We start from the raw sequence: 17,617 nt of genomic DNA, 5'->3' as shown, positions 1-17,617 counted from the left end.
TAGCCTCAGGGAGATGTGCGCTCTATCGTGCACATGCGCGAAAGAGCACACTCTCGCATTTGGGGAATCCCCCCCCCCCGCCTGCACAGGAATCGCATAGCACTTCCCGGCAGACGTCACGCCTTAATTGGCCCACCCACTTAAAATGGCGACGGGGCTCGCTTCTCCGGCTTCCCGCCCGCCCACCCGACAGGCAAAAAATTCTTCCCCAAATCTCTGGAAAGGAATGGAGGGCAGTCACTTAATTTCAACAAGGGATGATGGAGTCACTGGAATAGAATATTTGAAAATAGGGAGGGGGGAGCAGAGTAACAGATAGAGGTTAACTCTGGGAATTCAAACAGAGGGGGTAATGGAATCCAGCTCTTAGATCACAACATATCTTCTTGAAAGCCAAACTTTTGCATAAGGAATTAAAACTCTGAAGATAGCTTAAATGCTAAGATCGTGATAGCCTTACATTGGTAGTTGAGAGTGAGGAAATCATGCTCACCTTTCTCAGAAAACCTACTGAATGATTTATTTACAGAAATGAGCACCAACAAGTGCAATGTGAATAAAGGTACAGTGGCAACCCAACTGATTGCCAGTGCAGGAGGCGTGTCTACGTCATCTGAATCCACTGAAACTAGATTGCCTGACATTACACCACCTCATCAAAAACCAAGACCAGTGGGTAACCTCATGGGAAAGTGGGCACAAAGGAAATATCTCAAAGAAGAAGAAGGCGACTGCTTGGATCCAGGTGTGTGAGATTCTTCATGGCTCAGCTCGATTGCAATTGATGATGATTAATTTTGTCATTTTTGTTAGAATTTTCTTTTAAACAGTAATTCAGCAGTTCCCCCTTAAGTGCAATTGTATGCCTGCTGGGTCAAGTGAAAGAGGAGAAGCTATGCTAAGAGTTAGTGATGACGTGTGTAACTACTTTCCAAGATAGAAACCAACCAAATGTCCACTGGGACACTTCATTAACATTCATTTCATTGCCGAATTGTAATTGTTCTATATTCACTTAAACGTTGTGGCAAATTCAGCTCCCTAGCACCAATGGTTTTCGTGTCATGGGTGCAGTTTTGGTATCAAAATAGCAGCTGCGCCATTGACTTTCAGTCCTGACCTGCGCTGAATGCCTTCTTAGTGAGGGCATTAGGAGCATGCGCTATAAGTATGCGAAACAAGTAGGCCATGACATCAGTCAGATGATTTGATGCCAACATTGCCATTTTGGTCCTCGCTGCTCTAGCTAACATCCTCTCTTACAGCTACAGGAAGACAGTGCTATCTAAACTTGTAAATTAGTTGCTGATTACATTCTGGCTCTGTTTAAGGTTGTGGAAGTGCTGGGTGTTTGGAGGAGTTGGTTACAGTTGAAGTCTGCAGGAAGTGGTTCTGCATGTGCAGAAGGCTTAGATTATGATTGCAAGGGCTAAGGAAACACCGCTTCCACCAAGTCCTGGATTCTCATCCAGGGCTACAGCATGAGGGGGAGATATTGTAAAGGCAGTAAGAAAGGGACAAGATTTTTACAGAGGGAGGAGAGGGAGAAAGGTTCTCAGCAAGAGGCCATGCACCCAGAGAACACTTCTTTTACCTCCACCTAAGCCATGAACAGTGTGTGCTTCATCTGAGATTTACGTAAGAGCTGCTCACAGAAACCTGCTGCCGCTTGGAACCAGGAATGCAACCTCAGCACAGGTTAAGGCCGGCCACTGACAATGGTTATGTAGTGCAGGGTAGCTTTGAGTAGGGCTAGTTTTAAGTGGTGCTATCCTTGCAAGAACTTGGGTATCCTGCTGAGGTATGCAGCAGTGTGTTTTGTGTTGCATTATGCGCCACTGTGATTATAACTAGCAGCCAGCACAAAGTATGCATCTTGTCTGCATTACTTTGAACAGGCACAGGTTAATCAAATAATTTTGAATTAACTGGAAGCATTTCACTCCCCAGATGATTAGTTTCTTCTTTGCAAGCTCAGCTTGCTGCCTTGCAGACTCCGACTGCTCCCATCATGGCTGTGGATGCCAGTGCCCAAAAAGCCAGCAGGGTGTCACAGCAGTACAGTAAGCTGGACTCAGCAGATACCAGGATTATTGGGGCACCTCCCTGCGAAGTGACATTAATCACAAATCTGCTGTCCTCTGTCAGGATGGCAGTATCTGTGATGCATACCCTGCCACTCTGCCTGTAGTTTGTCAGCCAGCCATTCTAGACTGCTGACTCCCCATGCCAATTTGGAAGAGCCCTAGGCTGGTATTCTAAGCCCAGAGCTGCTCGAGGTTGTCCTCCAAAGCCTCCTACAGTCTCATCCACTAGAAGTCATCACCTCCACCAGCTATGTTGCAGCCACTGGGGTAGCACTAGAACAGGCAAAGGCACAAGAAAGACACCATCAACACCCTGCTGGTTACCACTGACAAGAAGCTTAACTGAAACAGCCAAATAAATACTGTGGCTACAACAGCAGGGTGGGGGCTGGGAATTCTGCAGAAAGTAACTCAGCTCCTGACTTCCCAAAGTCTGTCCACTATCTACTAGCCTTAAGTCAGGAATATGATGGAACACTCTCCATTTACCTCCATTGCCTCACCAACACTTTGTACAATCACAATAATAGCCAGTTATTGATGATCCCTTTAAGTAGCTCTGGTGCATTTCATGCAGCTTAATGTGTGTTCAGCAGTGCAAGGTTAAGAGAAGTCATCAGCTGGATCATGGAGTTTCAAAATTGCCAAGCTGACATCAAAACATTATTGTACATTGATTGACATCATGATCTGTATGCTCTGCCTATTTTGTGGTTATTAACTATTGTGTTAAACCCCTTACCAAGATGGCAGCCATCATGTTTCATGTCAAAAGTGTGCGCATGTGCCTTGGACACCATTTTGGAACTCTAACAGCACTATTAGCACCCAAAAATGGGCACTACTAAGTCCAATTTCACCCCCAAATATGTTTAAATAATGTGTTGCATGTGAATTAGAGCCACAAATGGCCTAAAAGGATTTTTTATATATAATGGTATTTTCTCAAATGTGGCTTGCAATATTATTGGCAGCATTTCTTCTTAATCTAATTGCAATTTTTTGATAATTTCATTCCAGAATTTACTTGTCCAACCCGTAAAACCACTAATCCTGACGTACTTAAAGCCTTTCAGTCAATTTTACAACAACCGATCATTTACAACTGGGTAAGTTCAGTGAATTAACATTTTACTTTCCTGTTCCATTCTCAACACTACAGAAACGTCTCTCTGTTATAGGACCTTTTTAAGATGAGTTTCATCTAGCTATACTTCAAATGTTCAATTACCTAGTTGACACTGGAAACAATGAAAGAACAAAAGGTTTACAAATCTAGTTTTAAAAATTGTCATTATTAATGTTCTACCATTAGATATCACAAACACATTCAATAAATACTGATATTTGCAGAGCAGGCTACAGAGCTGTGGCTAACACATCACTGCAAGAATTGTTCTCCACTTTGATTACTACGGTTCTTGTGAACTGAGAAGAGATGTAAACAGACTAGTTTCAGGATCCTGAGTCTAACGGGTCAGCAATGTATGTAGGAGAAGAGTTGTGGGTTATCACACTCCCTGTAGGCCGTGATCTCTACATAAATTAGGACTGAGACAGTGATAATCACCAATCACTCCTGTTTATCTATATGAAATGAAGAGTGCTGTTGATTCAAACCTGAAGCAGTTCCCAGTACATGTCTGCAGACCATGTCAGATAATGGCAATCTGAGACAGTCCTTATCAGAGGCTCTTCTGAAAAGCAATAATTACAGGTGGGTCGGATATCCCTTCATTAGCTTTGCATTTGTGGAATGTATTATTCAAATGTTCATTTCCTGAATGTCAACGATGGTTCAATTAAATGACCTAGATTTTCCCATCAAAATATCTGTGAGGCTAATGCATAGTTATGGATAACTGACGCAGCAACTTCAAGCAAGGGGCAAAAGTTATTGTCCAAGTTGCACTGCTCTGGCAATCGCTTTGCCAAAACATCATTTCACGGTCATCCTCGCCACTAAAATGAATTTAATACCTTTGAGCTGCTGTACTTTCATAGTAGAATCAAGCTACACTTGCCACCAAAAGTTACATTTTGATGACCGTTCCTGTCTGAATATCCATTTGTTTATTACTGCTAGACAACTACTGTCTCTGTCTCTGAAAATTAATATTGCAAGCCTGGTTTATTCCTTCAGGTTTTAATTGATTTTGGAAATTTTAAAAATGTAATATTAAATTATTTTTAGAAATTTACTTTTCCTTTCTCCCTCTTTTTCTCACTCTGGATCCAATGTTTATTTCAGAATCTTTATCATTGAAAGCAATTGAGGATTAGATTCTGCTAGCCCGTGGTGAGTATACAGTTTGATCAAATGGATTTTAACTAGAATTTTGCTAAACACTATAGAAGAACTAACTAACAGCAATTTTAAGGACAGCTTTTTTGTATATACTTTAGAGCAGAATCTAAAACAATTAACTAGTCAGTGCTTTATTTGTTCAGCTATGTTCAAGTTCTCAATGTAACACAAAGTTCTATTTATTTTGAAATTGCTTATTGTTTTGGCTTATTCAGTATATTAATTTTATCAAAATCCCTGAAGTGGTTGCATTCATCTCCTATGCAATTCATTCTTCAGGTGGGATGATAGGTATAAAATCTAATTAATGAACCAACAAAAATGCAATATGCACTGAAACATAGTTTACTGCTTCATTGTTTAAAGCTGAACTTTGATTTGTAAGTGTAGGCAATGGTTAGGCTAATCACCTATCACTCTCCTTCAGCTGATGAATCGGTGCTGTTCCATATTGAGCACCAGTTGGAAGAAGGACTGAGGGCAGAAAGGGCACAGAATTTACTCTGGACTTCATTGTCCCATCACCAAGAGTGACTGTTAGCAACCACTGTTGACTGAGCTGGCCAACTCCTGCAGAGCATAACTGAGCTCATGCCAAATTGTGAGAAAACCAAAATGAGAGAAAAGCCTACTTGATCTCCTCCTCACCAAACTACCTATTGCCGATGCATCTGTCCATGACAATATTGGTGGGAATGGCCATCACAACATTCTTTTGCAATCAGAGTCCTGTTTTCACACTGAAGATAACCAAAAATGAGGTGCCAAAAAGGTGAAGCTACACACAGGATTACATACATGCTAAAATTGCCTACGTATGTCCTGTTCACAAAAAGCAGAGAAAATCCAATACAGCCAACTACTGCCTCATCAGAGTCAGAGGCTGGGTATACTGAGGTGAGTTACTCACTTTCTAGCTCCCCAAAGCCTGCCCACCATCGACAAGGCACAAGTCAGGAGTGTGATGGAATACTCTCCACTTGCCTGGATGAGTGCAGCTCCAGCAACACGCAAAACTTCATGCCATCTAGGATAAAGCAGCCCGTTTAAATAGCACCCCACCCAGCAACTTTAACATTCACTCCCTCCATCACCAGAATATAATGGCTACAATGTGTATCATCTACAAGAAGCATTGCAGCAACTTGCCAATGTTCTCTCAACAGCAGGTGTACGGGAATATTACCATCTCTAAGTCACACACCCTCCTGCCTTGGAAATATTTTATTATTCCTTCATAATCGTTGGGCCAAGATGCTGGAACTAACAGCATTATGGAAGAACATTCACCATACCGACTGATGTGTTCAAGGCAGCTGCTCCCCACTACCTTCTCAAGAGCAATTAAGGATGGGCAATACATAAGGGCTTTGCCAGTGATATCCATGTCCCTTAAGCGAATAACAAAAAAGGCTATTTAAGAGCCAGGCTTGATCAATATTTTTAGATTGAAAGTTGCAACATTGTTTGCAGATTTCAAAATCATCTTTATACAACAAATGTTTTAGCCACAAATTTCAATGACCCCGAAAAAATTGTGTGAAGACTGCAATGCGTGATTAATCCATTACTTCCAATGCAGGCAGCATGCCAACTTAGAGCTGCCTGCTCAATTCCTGCACTAACTGTGCTGTTGAGAAGCTGCGCATCTCAGCAAAGACTCCAAAATTGTTAAAGCTAGCAATAGTTAAAGTTAGCCTGCACTACCTAAAGCCAGCCTGCACCTTTTAAAGATGACGTCCATTGTGGCTGGAGCTGGAAGTCATTCTACAATTGATTCTGACCTGGGAAAGAAATGGGAGAGAGCAGGTTTCATGATTTTCCGATGCTGCACCAGTGGCATTGGTCAAGGAGGTGCAGAGGGGGAGAGGCGTCCTCTATCCACAGAGGACCAGCAGACCCTCAAGCCGAACTCTGTGAATGCAGTGGGGGCAGATGGCCGTAGTGGTCAAGGTCAGAAATCAAACGCTGAGGACCTGGTTGTAGTGTAACAAAAATAACCTCCTGACACAGGTGCCCCAGGTCAGTGAATGTATCTTCAAATGCCATATCCTATGTACCACTAGCCTCCAGTACTACTCAAATCACCAGACTCCAATCACTCCAACCTACTGAGAATCTCTTTCAATCAGGACTTACACCTAAAATTCACAGCTTCATGTCACTCTCACGCCCTCTAGCACTGCTCCAAGCCTCACACTCACATCTCACAGTTTGGACCCAGGGTCAGCTATTCAACCATGACAGCCATATCGCTCCAATGCATTGCACCACATTCACTGGCACACTTACCTCTTTCCTGCAGGGCAAGGTGACACACAATGGAAGGCAGAAGGAGTTAACCAGTGGCAGGAAGCAGCTGCACACTCTTACCACCACAGAGGAAATGGTGCTTGGCACTGTTGGAGCAGCCATTGTTGAAGCCATGATCAATGGCATGGTTGAAATGATAGAATGTGATGATATGCCCATATCAAATCCTCCTTCACAAATCACACTTCACCCTCATCCCACAATCTCTTCTGATTTAAAAGCCATAGATGGTGTAAGAATACACCTCTTACTTTCCCCCACCCCCACCCCACTGCCCTCCCTGACCACAGCCTTACCCTTGGGTATCTGAAAGGAGAAAGGCAACAGAACTGTAACTTAGCCAGGCAGTTGTGGAAGAGAACGAGATGGAAGAGCACAAAGAAAGTGATGATGAAGAAACAGCATCACATACTCTCTCAGTCACAGCAATCAGCTCAGATAGTAACACTGCCTAATTTAGAGATACCTTAGAGGTAGGACTTGCCTTTGTAGCAAGTCACTGGGCACATTGCCTGCAGATGGGCAGGGGCAAGGGTAGCATAGATGCCAGCTTGGTAGAGGGCAACAGATTCTGTTGCTGAGGTCTTTGATGAATACTTCAATGGAGAAGGCTGAAGAAAGGCTAATGGGTATGAACAATGAAATTCTCATGCACTTGTAGGTCTGATGGAAAGCCTGTGTGCGATGTCAAAAATGTATAGAGAAGTCCAACACTGACTTTGCACAGGACATTGTGCAGAGCTTGTAGTCGATCCTTTGCACTTGGCTAACCGCATAAGGACAATTGTGAAGCCACCCATGATGTAGCATCTGATGGTCAATGTCTCAGTTTCTACTGAAGCACAGGCAGAAGTCACTCATTGTCTGGGTGCTGCAGTGAAAGCTCAGGCTGAAAACCTGCAAGGTTAGTTTGCTGCCATACAAGCTCAGACTGCTGCTATCATGGCTGTGGTTGCCGGTGTTCCAGGGACTTGCACACTCTCAGAGCAGTCCAGCAGAGTGTCCTGCAAAAGATTACTAGGATCGCCGAGGCACTGCCCCAGTGTGGCGGTGGTTCCATGAAGCATATGCTTGCTGTCTTCTCTCAGGATGACAGTATTCATGCTCCCATGCCTGCCAATCCAGCAGTTGCCTGTCAGCCAACCAGCTCAAACTGTGGCAGTCCAAAGCCCGACTGTCAACTAGGGCCAAAGCTAATCAAGGTAGATCTCCAAGGTCATCTGCAGTCTCCTTCGCTGGAAGTCAGCAACCTTCCATCAGCCATGTCGGGAGGTGGTGGCTTAGTGGTATTGTCACTGGACTGGTAATCCAGAGACCCAGGGTAATGCCCTGGGCACAGCAGATGGTGGAATTTGAATTCAATAATAATCTGGAATTAAAAGTCTAATGATGACCGTGAATCGATTGTCGTAAAAACCCATCTGATCCGCTAATGTCCTTTAGGGAAAGAAATCTGCCGTCCTCTCCTGGTCTGGCCTTCATGTGGTTGATTCTTAAATGCCCTCTGAAATGGCCTAGCAAGTCACTCAGTTGTATCAAAAAACCACTGGAATAGCATTGCAAAGGAGCACTAGAATAGGTAAAGATACATGCAAGGCAAGCATTAAGAGAATTCACAAGGGTGATTCGTTGACATTTGTTTGGAATATGACATGGTTTGATCAAAAGATTTGATTTGAATTTTTATCTTGTGTTGACATTTATTGTTGTATTTTGACCAAGCAGTCACTACAGTGATGTTGACGTCACTGGAGAGGCTCAAACCTCAATCAGTATGAGCTCTGGTCTGGTCAGAAACTAAATTTAAAAATCCTGATCTGAGTTTATAGTGAGTAGGTTTGGCTATCTGATTCCCCAATTTTTTTGACAGATTAAGAATTAGATCCCCCTACAAAATTCCCAGAATAATGTAAAATTGTCAATAAATTAAGTGAAATGTGCCAAATTAAATATGCTGAACTAGAATCTTTTTTTAAGTTACAACCCTATAGGTGAAATGAACAGAACAAGTTGCAAAAACAGAATTACCTGGAAAAACTCAGCAGGTCTGGCAGCATCAGTGGAGAAGAATCAGTTAACGTTTCGAGTCTTCATGACCCTTCGGCAGAACTGAGTATAGTTAGGAGAAAGGTGAAATATAAGCTGGTCTAAGGTGGGGTGGGGGGGGAGAGAGAAGTTGAGGGTGGGATGATTGTGGAGATAAGCAAGCAGTGATAGGAGCAGATAATCAAAAGATGTCACAGACAAAAGGATCAAAGAGGTGTTGAAGGTGATGATATTGTCTAAGAAAAGTGCTAATTAAGAATGGAAGGCAGGATACTCAAGGTACAGCTCTAGTGGGGGTAGGGTGGAAAGACTAACAAAGTTTTAGTTTTAGATTTAAAAATAATGGAAATAGGTGGGAAAAGAAGAATCTATATAAATTATTGAAAAAAAAGGGAGGGGGGAGAAACGGGGTGGGGATGGGGGGAGGGGGAGTTTAAGATCTAAAGTTGTTGAATTCAATATTCAGCCCGGAAGGCTGTAAAGTACCTAGTCGGAAGATGAGGTGCTGTTCCTCCAGTTTGCGCTGGGCTTCACTGGAACAATGCAGCAAGCCAAGGACAGACATGTGGGCAAGAGAACAGGGTGGAGTGTTAAAATGGCAAGCGACAGGGAGGTTTGGGTCTTTCTTGCGGACAGACCGCAGGTGTTCTGCAAAGCGATCGCCCAGTTTGCGTTTGGTCTCTCCAATGTAGAGGAGACCGCATTGGGAGCAACGAATGCAGTAGACTAAGTTAGGGGAAATGCAAGTGAAATGCTGCTTCACTTGAAAGGAGTGTTTGGGCCCTTGGACGGTGAGGAGAGAGGAAGTGAAGGGGCAGGTGTTGCATCTTCTGCGTGGGTATGGGGAGGTGCCATAGGTGGGGGTTGAGGAGTAGGGGGTGATGGAGGAGTGGACCAGGGTGTCCCGGAGGGAACGATCCCTACGGAATGCCGCCAGCGGGGGGTGAAGGGAAGATGTGTTTGGTGGTGGCATCATGCTGGAGTTGGCGGAAATGGCGGAGGATGATCCTTTGAATGCGGAGGCTGGTGGGGTGATAAGTGAGGACAAGGGGGACCCTATCATGTTTCTGGGAAGGAAGAGGAGGCGTGAGGGCGGATGCGCGGGATATGGGCCGGACACGGTTGAGGGCCCTGTCAACGACCGTGGGTGGAAAACCTCGGTTAAGGAAGAAGGAGGACATGTCAGAGGAGCTGTTTTTGAAGGTAGCGTCATCAGAACAGATGCGACGGAGGCGAAGGAACTGAGAGAATGGGATGGAGTCCTTACAGGAAGCGGAGTGTGAGGAGCTGTAGTCGAGGTAGCTGTGGGAGTCGGTAGGCTTGTAATGGATATTGGTGGACAGTCTATCATCAGAAATTGAGACAGAGAGGTCAAGGAAGGGAAGAGAAGTGTCAGAGATGGACCATGTGAAAATGTTGGAGGGGTGGAGATTGGAAGCAAAATTAATAAATTTTTTCAGGTCCCGACGAGAGCATGAAGCAGCACCGAAGTAATCATCGATGTACCGGAGAAAGAGTTGTGGGAGGGGGCCGGAGTAGGACTGGAACAAGGAATGTTCCACATACCCCATAAAGAGACAGGCATAGCTGGGGCCCATGCGGGTACCCATAGCCACACCTTTTATTTGGAGGAAGTGAGAGGAGTTAAAGGAGAAATTGTTCAGTGTGAGAACAAGTTCAGCCAGACGGAGGAGAGTAGTGGTAGATGGGGATTGTTCGGGCCTTCCGGGCTGAATATTGAATTCAACAACTTTAGATCTTAAACTCCCCCTCCCCCCATCCCCACCCCGTTTCTCCCCCCTCCCTTTTTTTTCAATAATTTATATAGATTCTTCTTTTCCCACCTATTTCCATTATTTTTAAATCTAAAACTAAAACCTTGTTAGTCTTTCCACCCCACCCCCACTAGAGCTGTACCTTGAGTATCCTGCCTTCCATTCTTAATTAGCACTTTTCTTAGACAATATCACCACCTTCAACACCTCTTTGATCCTTTTGTCTGTGACATCTTTTGATTATCTGCTCCTATCACTGCTTGCTTATCTCCACAATCATCCCACCCTCAACTTCTCTCTCCCCCCACTCCCCCGCCCCCCCACCTTAGACCAGCTTATATTTCACCTTTCTCCTAACTATACTCAGTTCTGCCAAAGGGTCATGAAGACTCGAAACGTTAACTGATTTCTTCTCCACCGATGCTGCCAGACCTGCTGAGTTTTTCCAGGTAATTCTGTTTTTGTTTTGGATTTCCAGCATCCACAGTAGCTTTTAGCTTTTTGTTTTTAGAACAAGTTGCGACTTGGTTAACTAGCTCCTAGATAGGACCAGGAGATGGCCTGATATTGAAGTGATTTGATGCATCATTACAATCAACATTTTAGATTTTATCTTTCTTAACTTCTTCTGTCTTTGCTCATGGTATGAATTATGTATAAAATTAATTTAGTTGCAACTCTGTTTTCAATGCACTTCCGCAATTTTATACAAACTGCTGTTAAATTGGCGATGTCATTTAAAGGCCAACGCTAGCTACTCTGGGAAGTACATTACACTGGTGCAGTAGCAAGTGCTTCCCTGAGGTCAGAGCTAATGGTATAGAGCATATTAATTTTTTTTTGTATGTGATTAATCTTGACCTATAGGTATTTGCTGAAATGAAATTTTGCATTCTTTCTTTCCCATTTTACTTTTGCAGTTTGACATAATCTTAAACCCATTGTCCCTGCCCCCACAATTACTGATATGTAATTTTCTTAATTGTTCATTATCCTCAATATGATGATGTATTGAATAGTGGATACCCTGATGAACTGCATGATTGACTACTTCCATACGTTTCTTAATTATGGTTTTGAAGGGAATGTAAACAGGCAAGCTTCAGTATACAAACCCCCTTAAGATTGAAAAGATCCTTATATTTAGAGTGTTCATGACGGTTGGGATTGGTAAGAATCTGCATCGAAAGAATATAGAAATTTGAAGTGAACTTTATTCTGTTTAAAGAAACTATGCCATAATCAGTTTCATATTATTCATGCGTTTCACAATTCATGCTGTTTCTATCTTGTTAACCAGTCCAAAAAGAACTATGCACAGTGCTTTGTTGTCTAACCAAAGTGTTATATAAGCTTAACATAACTTCTCTGCTATTCAATTTCTCTAGAAATGAAACCCAATGCTTTTTTGACCTACTTTTGCTACTTTTAATGATTTGTGCGTCTGTCACCCTAGATCCCTTTGTACCTCTGCCTCACTTGGGCTCTTATTTTTCCTCCTTATCCCTCTGATCAAAAAGCACCACCTCTCACTTCTTCTTTCGGCTTCTCCCATTTTACTCAGGGTCACCAAGACGCTGGTTGATCACCCTTCTCCATCTCCGCCTGTCAGTCACCCATTCCCCTTCCAATCTCGCTGCATGTAAGTCTCTCGCCCCTGCATCTTTCCATCTAGTCTTATGGCTTCCTTTTCTCCTTCTTCCTGGCCATCCCATCTCCATTACTCATTTCACCACATTTCCTGTTTCCCTCTGCAACAGATGACCATACCACTTCAATCTCCTCTCAGCTACTTTCTTCGCTGCTCCCATAATCTTCACTGACCCCTGATACGCTGGTTCCTGATTTTGTCTTTTCTCATTATTCCACACATCCATCTTAGCAGCAGCATCTTATTAGGATCCAGTCACTGCTCCTCTCTCCTTGATGTTACCCAGGTTTCTGCACAATATAACAAGGTCAAACTCACAACTGTCCTGGAGATCCTTCCTTTCAGTTTCAGTAATATTTTTCTATCACATAACACTCCACTGCAAGTCTTCCAATTACCCCAACCAGAGCTAATCCATTGCTTAATTTCCATTTCTATACTTCCATCTTCCGCCACCACTGACCCAGGTCTTGAAACTATTCATTTTCTCCAAGCCTTCAGCAATAATCTTTATACCTTCACTCCGATCCTCTTCCCTAGGCTCAAACTGACAGTCCATAAATTTGATCTTTGGTTTACTGATCTTCATATCCCTTTCTTCCAGTGCTTTTCTCCGGTTCTCATCATCCTCACTACATATCTCAATGTCATCTGCAAATATCGTTAACCTGGCACTTCCTGTCTCAATTGCTCAGTTCAGATATCCATGACAATCAGAAAGAGGAAGAGGCTCAGTGCCAATACTTGGTAGAATCCAACTTTGGCTTTGAACCTCTCACACTGCTTCTTACTCTTGCCTGGCACTCCCCCTACATGTCCTGTAATGGCCATAGTACTTCTCAGGGACCCCACAAATTCTAGCAAAACTTCATTTTGCATTGACCTTCCCAATGTTTCTCCACTATTTGTTTCAAAACTAAAAGGCATTGGTGGTGTTTCTTCCAGGCCTGAATCCGAACTAACCTTCCTGGATTTACATTCTTTTTCTCAATGTCTGCTCTATGATTCTCTCCTATGTTTAACAGTATGTGGCAGGAGTTTAATTCATTATTTTCAAATATTGAATGTCTCCCTTTCCCTTCCTTTGAATATTGGTGCCAAAACACTCTGCCTACACGCCCTTGGGATTTTCTCTCTTATCATAACCCCATTGAGTATCATGTTCAGCACCTGGACCCCATATTCACCTATGTAGGTCCATACTTCTGCCGATATCTCATCTCATCCTACTGCTTTGCCATTTTTCATTCAGTGCTGTTACCGTTTCTTCCAGATTGATGCTTGTTATCATTCCTTGATTTGCATCTTCCTCTTCTGTCCTTGTTCTTGGGTTTTCTTCATTCATGAAGTATTGGCCCCAGCTCTCTTTGATTTCACCCTCTTTCACTAAGGTTACTCCACCTGCATCCTTGGTTGTATGTATATTTCCCACATCTTTTGTGAACCCATATCTCCAGCAGCTGTTATTCTGAAGATGTATTTTTGGCCCTCTTTGGCATCCAGACTTGCATATATTTCTTCCATGGCCAGAGATCTTTCTCTAACAAGCACTTTCTTTGCATTCCTTTTTGCCTTTTGTCCTGTTCTTTATATTCTTTGAACCCTGTCTATTTCCACTTCTTTAACAGTTCCTTCTTTTCTTTTACAGCACTTTGTGATTTCATTTCGCCACCGTGTTTCTTTTCCAGCCTTTGTCCCCCCTGCTGATCTTTCACACACTTCTTCACCAATTTCCCTCATCAAGTCTGCCATTGAGTTCCACCAGTCTTCCACAGTGTCTGTGGTAATTTCTATTTCTCTTAGCTGTCTCTCCATCTGCCCCCTGAATTTCCCCTTCACTTGTAGATCTTTGAGCTTCCACCACCTGATGTTCTGTCTACCTCTTGTCTGCTGCGATTTTGTTTTCTTTGTTATCAGCTCTGCCATCAGCACTCTTGTTAGGTGGTCAAAGCACTGCTTGGGAAAACTTTGTTCTTTGCTTCCTTTGTATGTTCTTTTCTAACCGTAATGTAGTCCAGTTTCTCTATCACCTCTGTTATAGATTATAAGGGGGTTTCTGCATTTTTGGTACCAGGTGTTGGTATGTTGGATCTTGGCTCATTCTTCACATGCTTCTCCAAAACCTTATCTATTATAGATAACCCTTGTATCCTGCTCTTTCTCTCCCCACATGTCCATTTACGTCACCTGCCAGCTCTAGCTTGTCACCGCTCAATATTGTTTGAATTGCATTGCCCATCTGTTCCTAGGACTTTCCTTTCTCCTCTGCTCTGTGGCGCATAGCAACTAACCATGTTCCATCTTTAGCCCTTGATTTCTAGCTTTACTTTCATGATTCTGTCACTGATTCTATCCACTGCCAGAACCTCCTCCTTTATTTCCTCACTTAGTACTATTCCGATACAATTTTTTCTCCAATCCTGTCCATGGTAGCAAAGTTTATATCCACTACCAATTTCTCTTGCTTTGCTGCCCTTCCACTTTTTGTTTCCAGGGGACTCATGATTTGTATTCCTTTTCTCACCATTGGGTTAGTTACTTCACTGCTTCCCCCTGTCAAGCTACTAACATTTACACTCGCTATATTTGAGTTTGGTCATCTTTTCATTTCTCTTTTGTGTTTTCTTCTTTAGCCATCCTTGTCCATTGGATGAAACCTTTGCCCAATCGTCACAGGCTTTGGGCAGGGACCCTGCACATCACTTGCAGGGTAAGCCCTAACATGGGTGCCATTTCCATTCATATCAACCATCCTTTGGATTTGGCATGTGGTTTTATAGCCGGTTGCCCTTCCTGCTGTTAATCCTCCCCATTTGTTCGGCACCACCTCACACTTAGCTATACATAAAGTGACCTGGTTTAGGGCACGTCTTCGACTCAATTCTCCGCACCTTGTGGACTTGAGCTCTCCTCTTCAGTTGCTAAAGTGAACCTCCCATTTTCTAGTTCAAGTTGTCTAACATCATCATTCTCTTTCTTCCTCCTCGTCTACATCTCTATAACTTCCTTCAATCATCTTTCTCAGCAAGTTCTCATGCCTTACAATATGGCCAATCCAATCTTGTTGCCTTTTCTTGATGATATTCACTGGTGATCTTTCCTCCTCTATCATCCTGAAAACTTCCTCATTGTTCTTATGTTCTCTCCAACTGACTCGCTCCATCCTACCCTAGAACCACATTTCACAACTTCTTAATCTTTGGATGTTCACTTTTCTCAAGGTTCATGTTTCAGCCTGTGCAACAAGACACTCCAAATCACAGTACTGACAATTATTTTCTTAACGTCGCGGCTCATTCCTGTGCTGATCAATTCTTTATGTTTGGAAAGCGCATTCTTTGCCATTGCAATTCTACATCGGATTTCTTTATGGCAATAACCATCTTCTGACAAGATGCTTCGCAGGTACATTAAATTGTGATACCTGTTGCAGCTTTTGACCATTTATAGGGTCATTTCCAGCACAGAAGGAAGACATTTGGCCCATCGAGTCTATGTCAGTTTTCCATGGAGGAAACCAGTCAATCCCAATCCCTGCTCAATATCCATAGACCTGCAAGTTTATTTCCTTCAAGTGCCCGTCCAATTCCCTTTTGAAAGTTTCCACTTCCACCACCCCCATGGGTGGCAAATTACAGGTCATGACCACTCGCTGCAGAAAAAATTTCTTCCTCCTTTGGTTCTCGACCTTTTTACGACTGAACTGAACTAAACCTGCAAACCAGACTTTCTTGTCTAATCCACTGTCAGTGGATAACTGTGCTAGACATTACAGAAGATGGATATGTAGGAAAAAAGTGGATGACAGAGGAAGAAAGGGGAAAGATCACAAGAAATAGGAGCAGGATTAGACTATATGGCCCATCGAGCCTGCTGCACCATTCAATATGATCATAGATGATCTCGGGCTTCAACTTTTCCTGCATGCTCCCTATATCCCTTAGTTCCCTCAGAGACCAAACATTTGTCTATCCCAGCCTTAAATATATTCATTGATGGAGCATCTACAGCCCTCTGGGGTAGATAATTCCAAAGCTATGACTGAGGTATGACTCGGGCTTAATTTTGGGACTAGATAAGGCTGTTGTTGGCCCTGTATAAACAAGGTCAAGGTCCATTTTTTAATTTAAATTTTGCTGTTAAGGGACTAAAATGCAAAACATACATGAAATGCTTTTATGTAACTTTTGTAAAGCTAAATTATCTTCATAACATAAAAGTGAGCAGAATATTGGTATTGTACTTAATGAGTGCAGTCCAGTTCTCTGTGTACTTTGTTAGCCATATCAACAAGTGAAAATCCTGTCCTGAATAATACTCGAAAGACTGTTTGCTGTAAGTATTATTTGAAACTGAAAATAATGCACCTTTTACTCCAAAGCACAACTGAGTTTCTATTCCCATATTGACCTCTGCTTTCCCACCAATATTCATAGCTGTTGTCATTTTCACATTAATTTTAATTCTGCAAACGTTCCCCAATTCATTCATTCTAACCATTAGTATTTCGTTTTAGAGGCCCTGAGCCCCTTAACTCTTCTGGGAATGGAATGCCAACAAAGTTCACTCATGAGAGTACTTAAAGTCAGAACAAATCTATTACAAGTTTCATGCAATCTATAGCAATAAACTCAGTCAGTGATTTACAGTTTAATGCAGGTAAGACTAGGTGAGGGCACAATGACTTCTCTTCTTGCAGCTTTGGTCTTTAAGCTTCTTCCTCTCTCTATCTCATCTCTTGTCTTGTCTTCTGGTTTCTACTCTCCTATGCTGCATGGCCTACTCGGGAGGGTCTCTTTTATCCTGGCTCTTATCCAATTAACCCCTCCTTCTCCCAAATCACCTTCAGTCACATTTTTCGTGACCGACCAAGAATAGTTCATGTGGCTGTTGCTAACGTTACATATTTACGTAATGCTCTGTATGTTCAGCATTGAATCTCAAGGCTTTTAGATCCCATAGGCTCTTACCTCTTAGAAGGGACTCTAATCCATTCTCGTCTTTACAACTTACACAAGAGGTTTTTCAGTCTTCAGGGGCTCTTAGTTTCCAGCTGCAGTGAGCCTTTTCAAAACTTGACATAATCTCCCAGAATCTCTCTACCTTGGCATCTTTTATACTATGCCCTGTTCCTAAGCTTTCCAACTCTGTCTGCTGAAGAGAAGGGTACCTAAAAATGTTAAATTTTAGTTTCTACAAAAGTTAAATGTTAATAACCTTATTAATAACCTAATAATCTTACAGTATCTGTAGATCTTCTGCTGTGCTAGTCACTAGGGCATGGACACCTGCCTAACTCGCTACCTTCATTAATTCACCTATTTTGACACCTTTCTGTACTTCATTAGGGGCAGAATTTTCATCCCACAGGTGGGCGTGCGCCAACCTGAACGGGGGTGAAGTAGTGCGCAATGACATCGGGCAAGCGTCTCAACGT

At 42.8% G+C, this 17,617-nt stretch overlaps 1 protein-coding gene across 1 annotated transcript in view; it reads left to right on the top strand.

The window, feature by feature from the left end:
* The window catches only part of LOC144680442 (uncharacterized), an 85,021-nt gene that overhangs the window by 37,503 nt on the left and 29,901 nt on the right, over positions 1 to 17,617 (top strand). The window contains exons 9-10 of the mRNA XM_078541405.1: positions 530 to 745; positions 3,108 to 3,196. Of these exons, the coding sequence (XP_078397531.1) occupies positions 530 to 745; positions 3,108 to 3,196 (305 nt within the window). The remainder of the gene's footprint in view (positions 1 to 529; positions 746 to 3,107; positions 3,197 to 17,617) is intronic.

This window comes from Cetorhinus maximus, chromosome 5 (assembly GCF_964194155.1).
Source record: "Cetorhinus maximus chromosome 5, sCetMax3.hap1.1, whole genome shotgun sequence".
Taxonomy (NCBI): Eukaryota; Metazoa; Chordata; class Chondrichthyes; order Lamniformes; family Cetorhinidae; genus Cetorhinus; species Cetorhinus maximus.
This window is presented reverse-complemented; position numbering and strand designations above follow the sequence as displayed.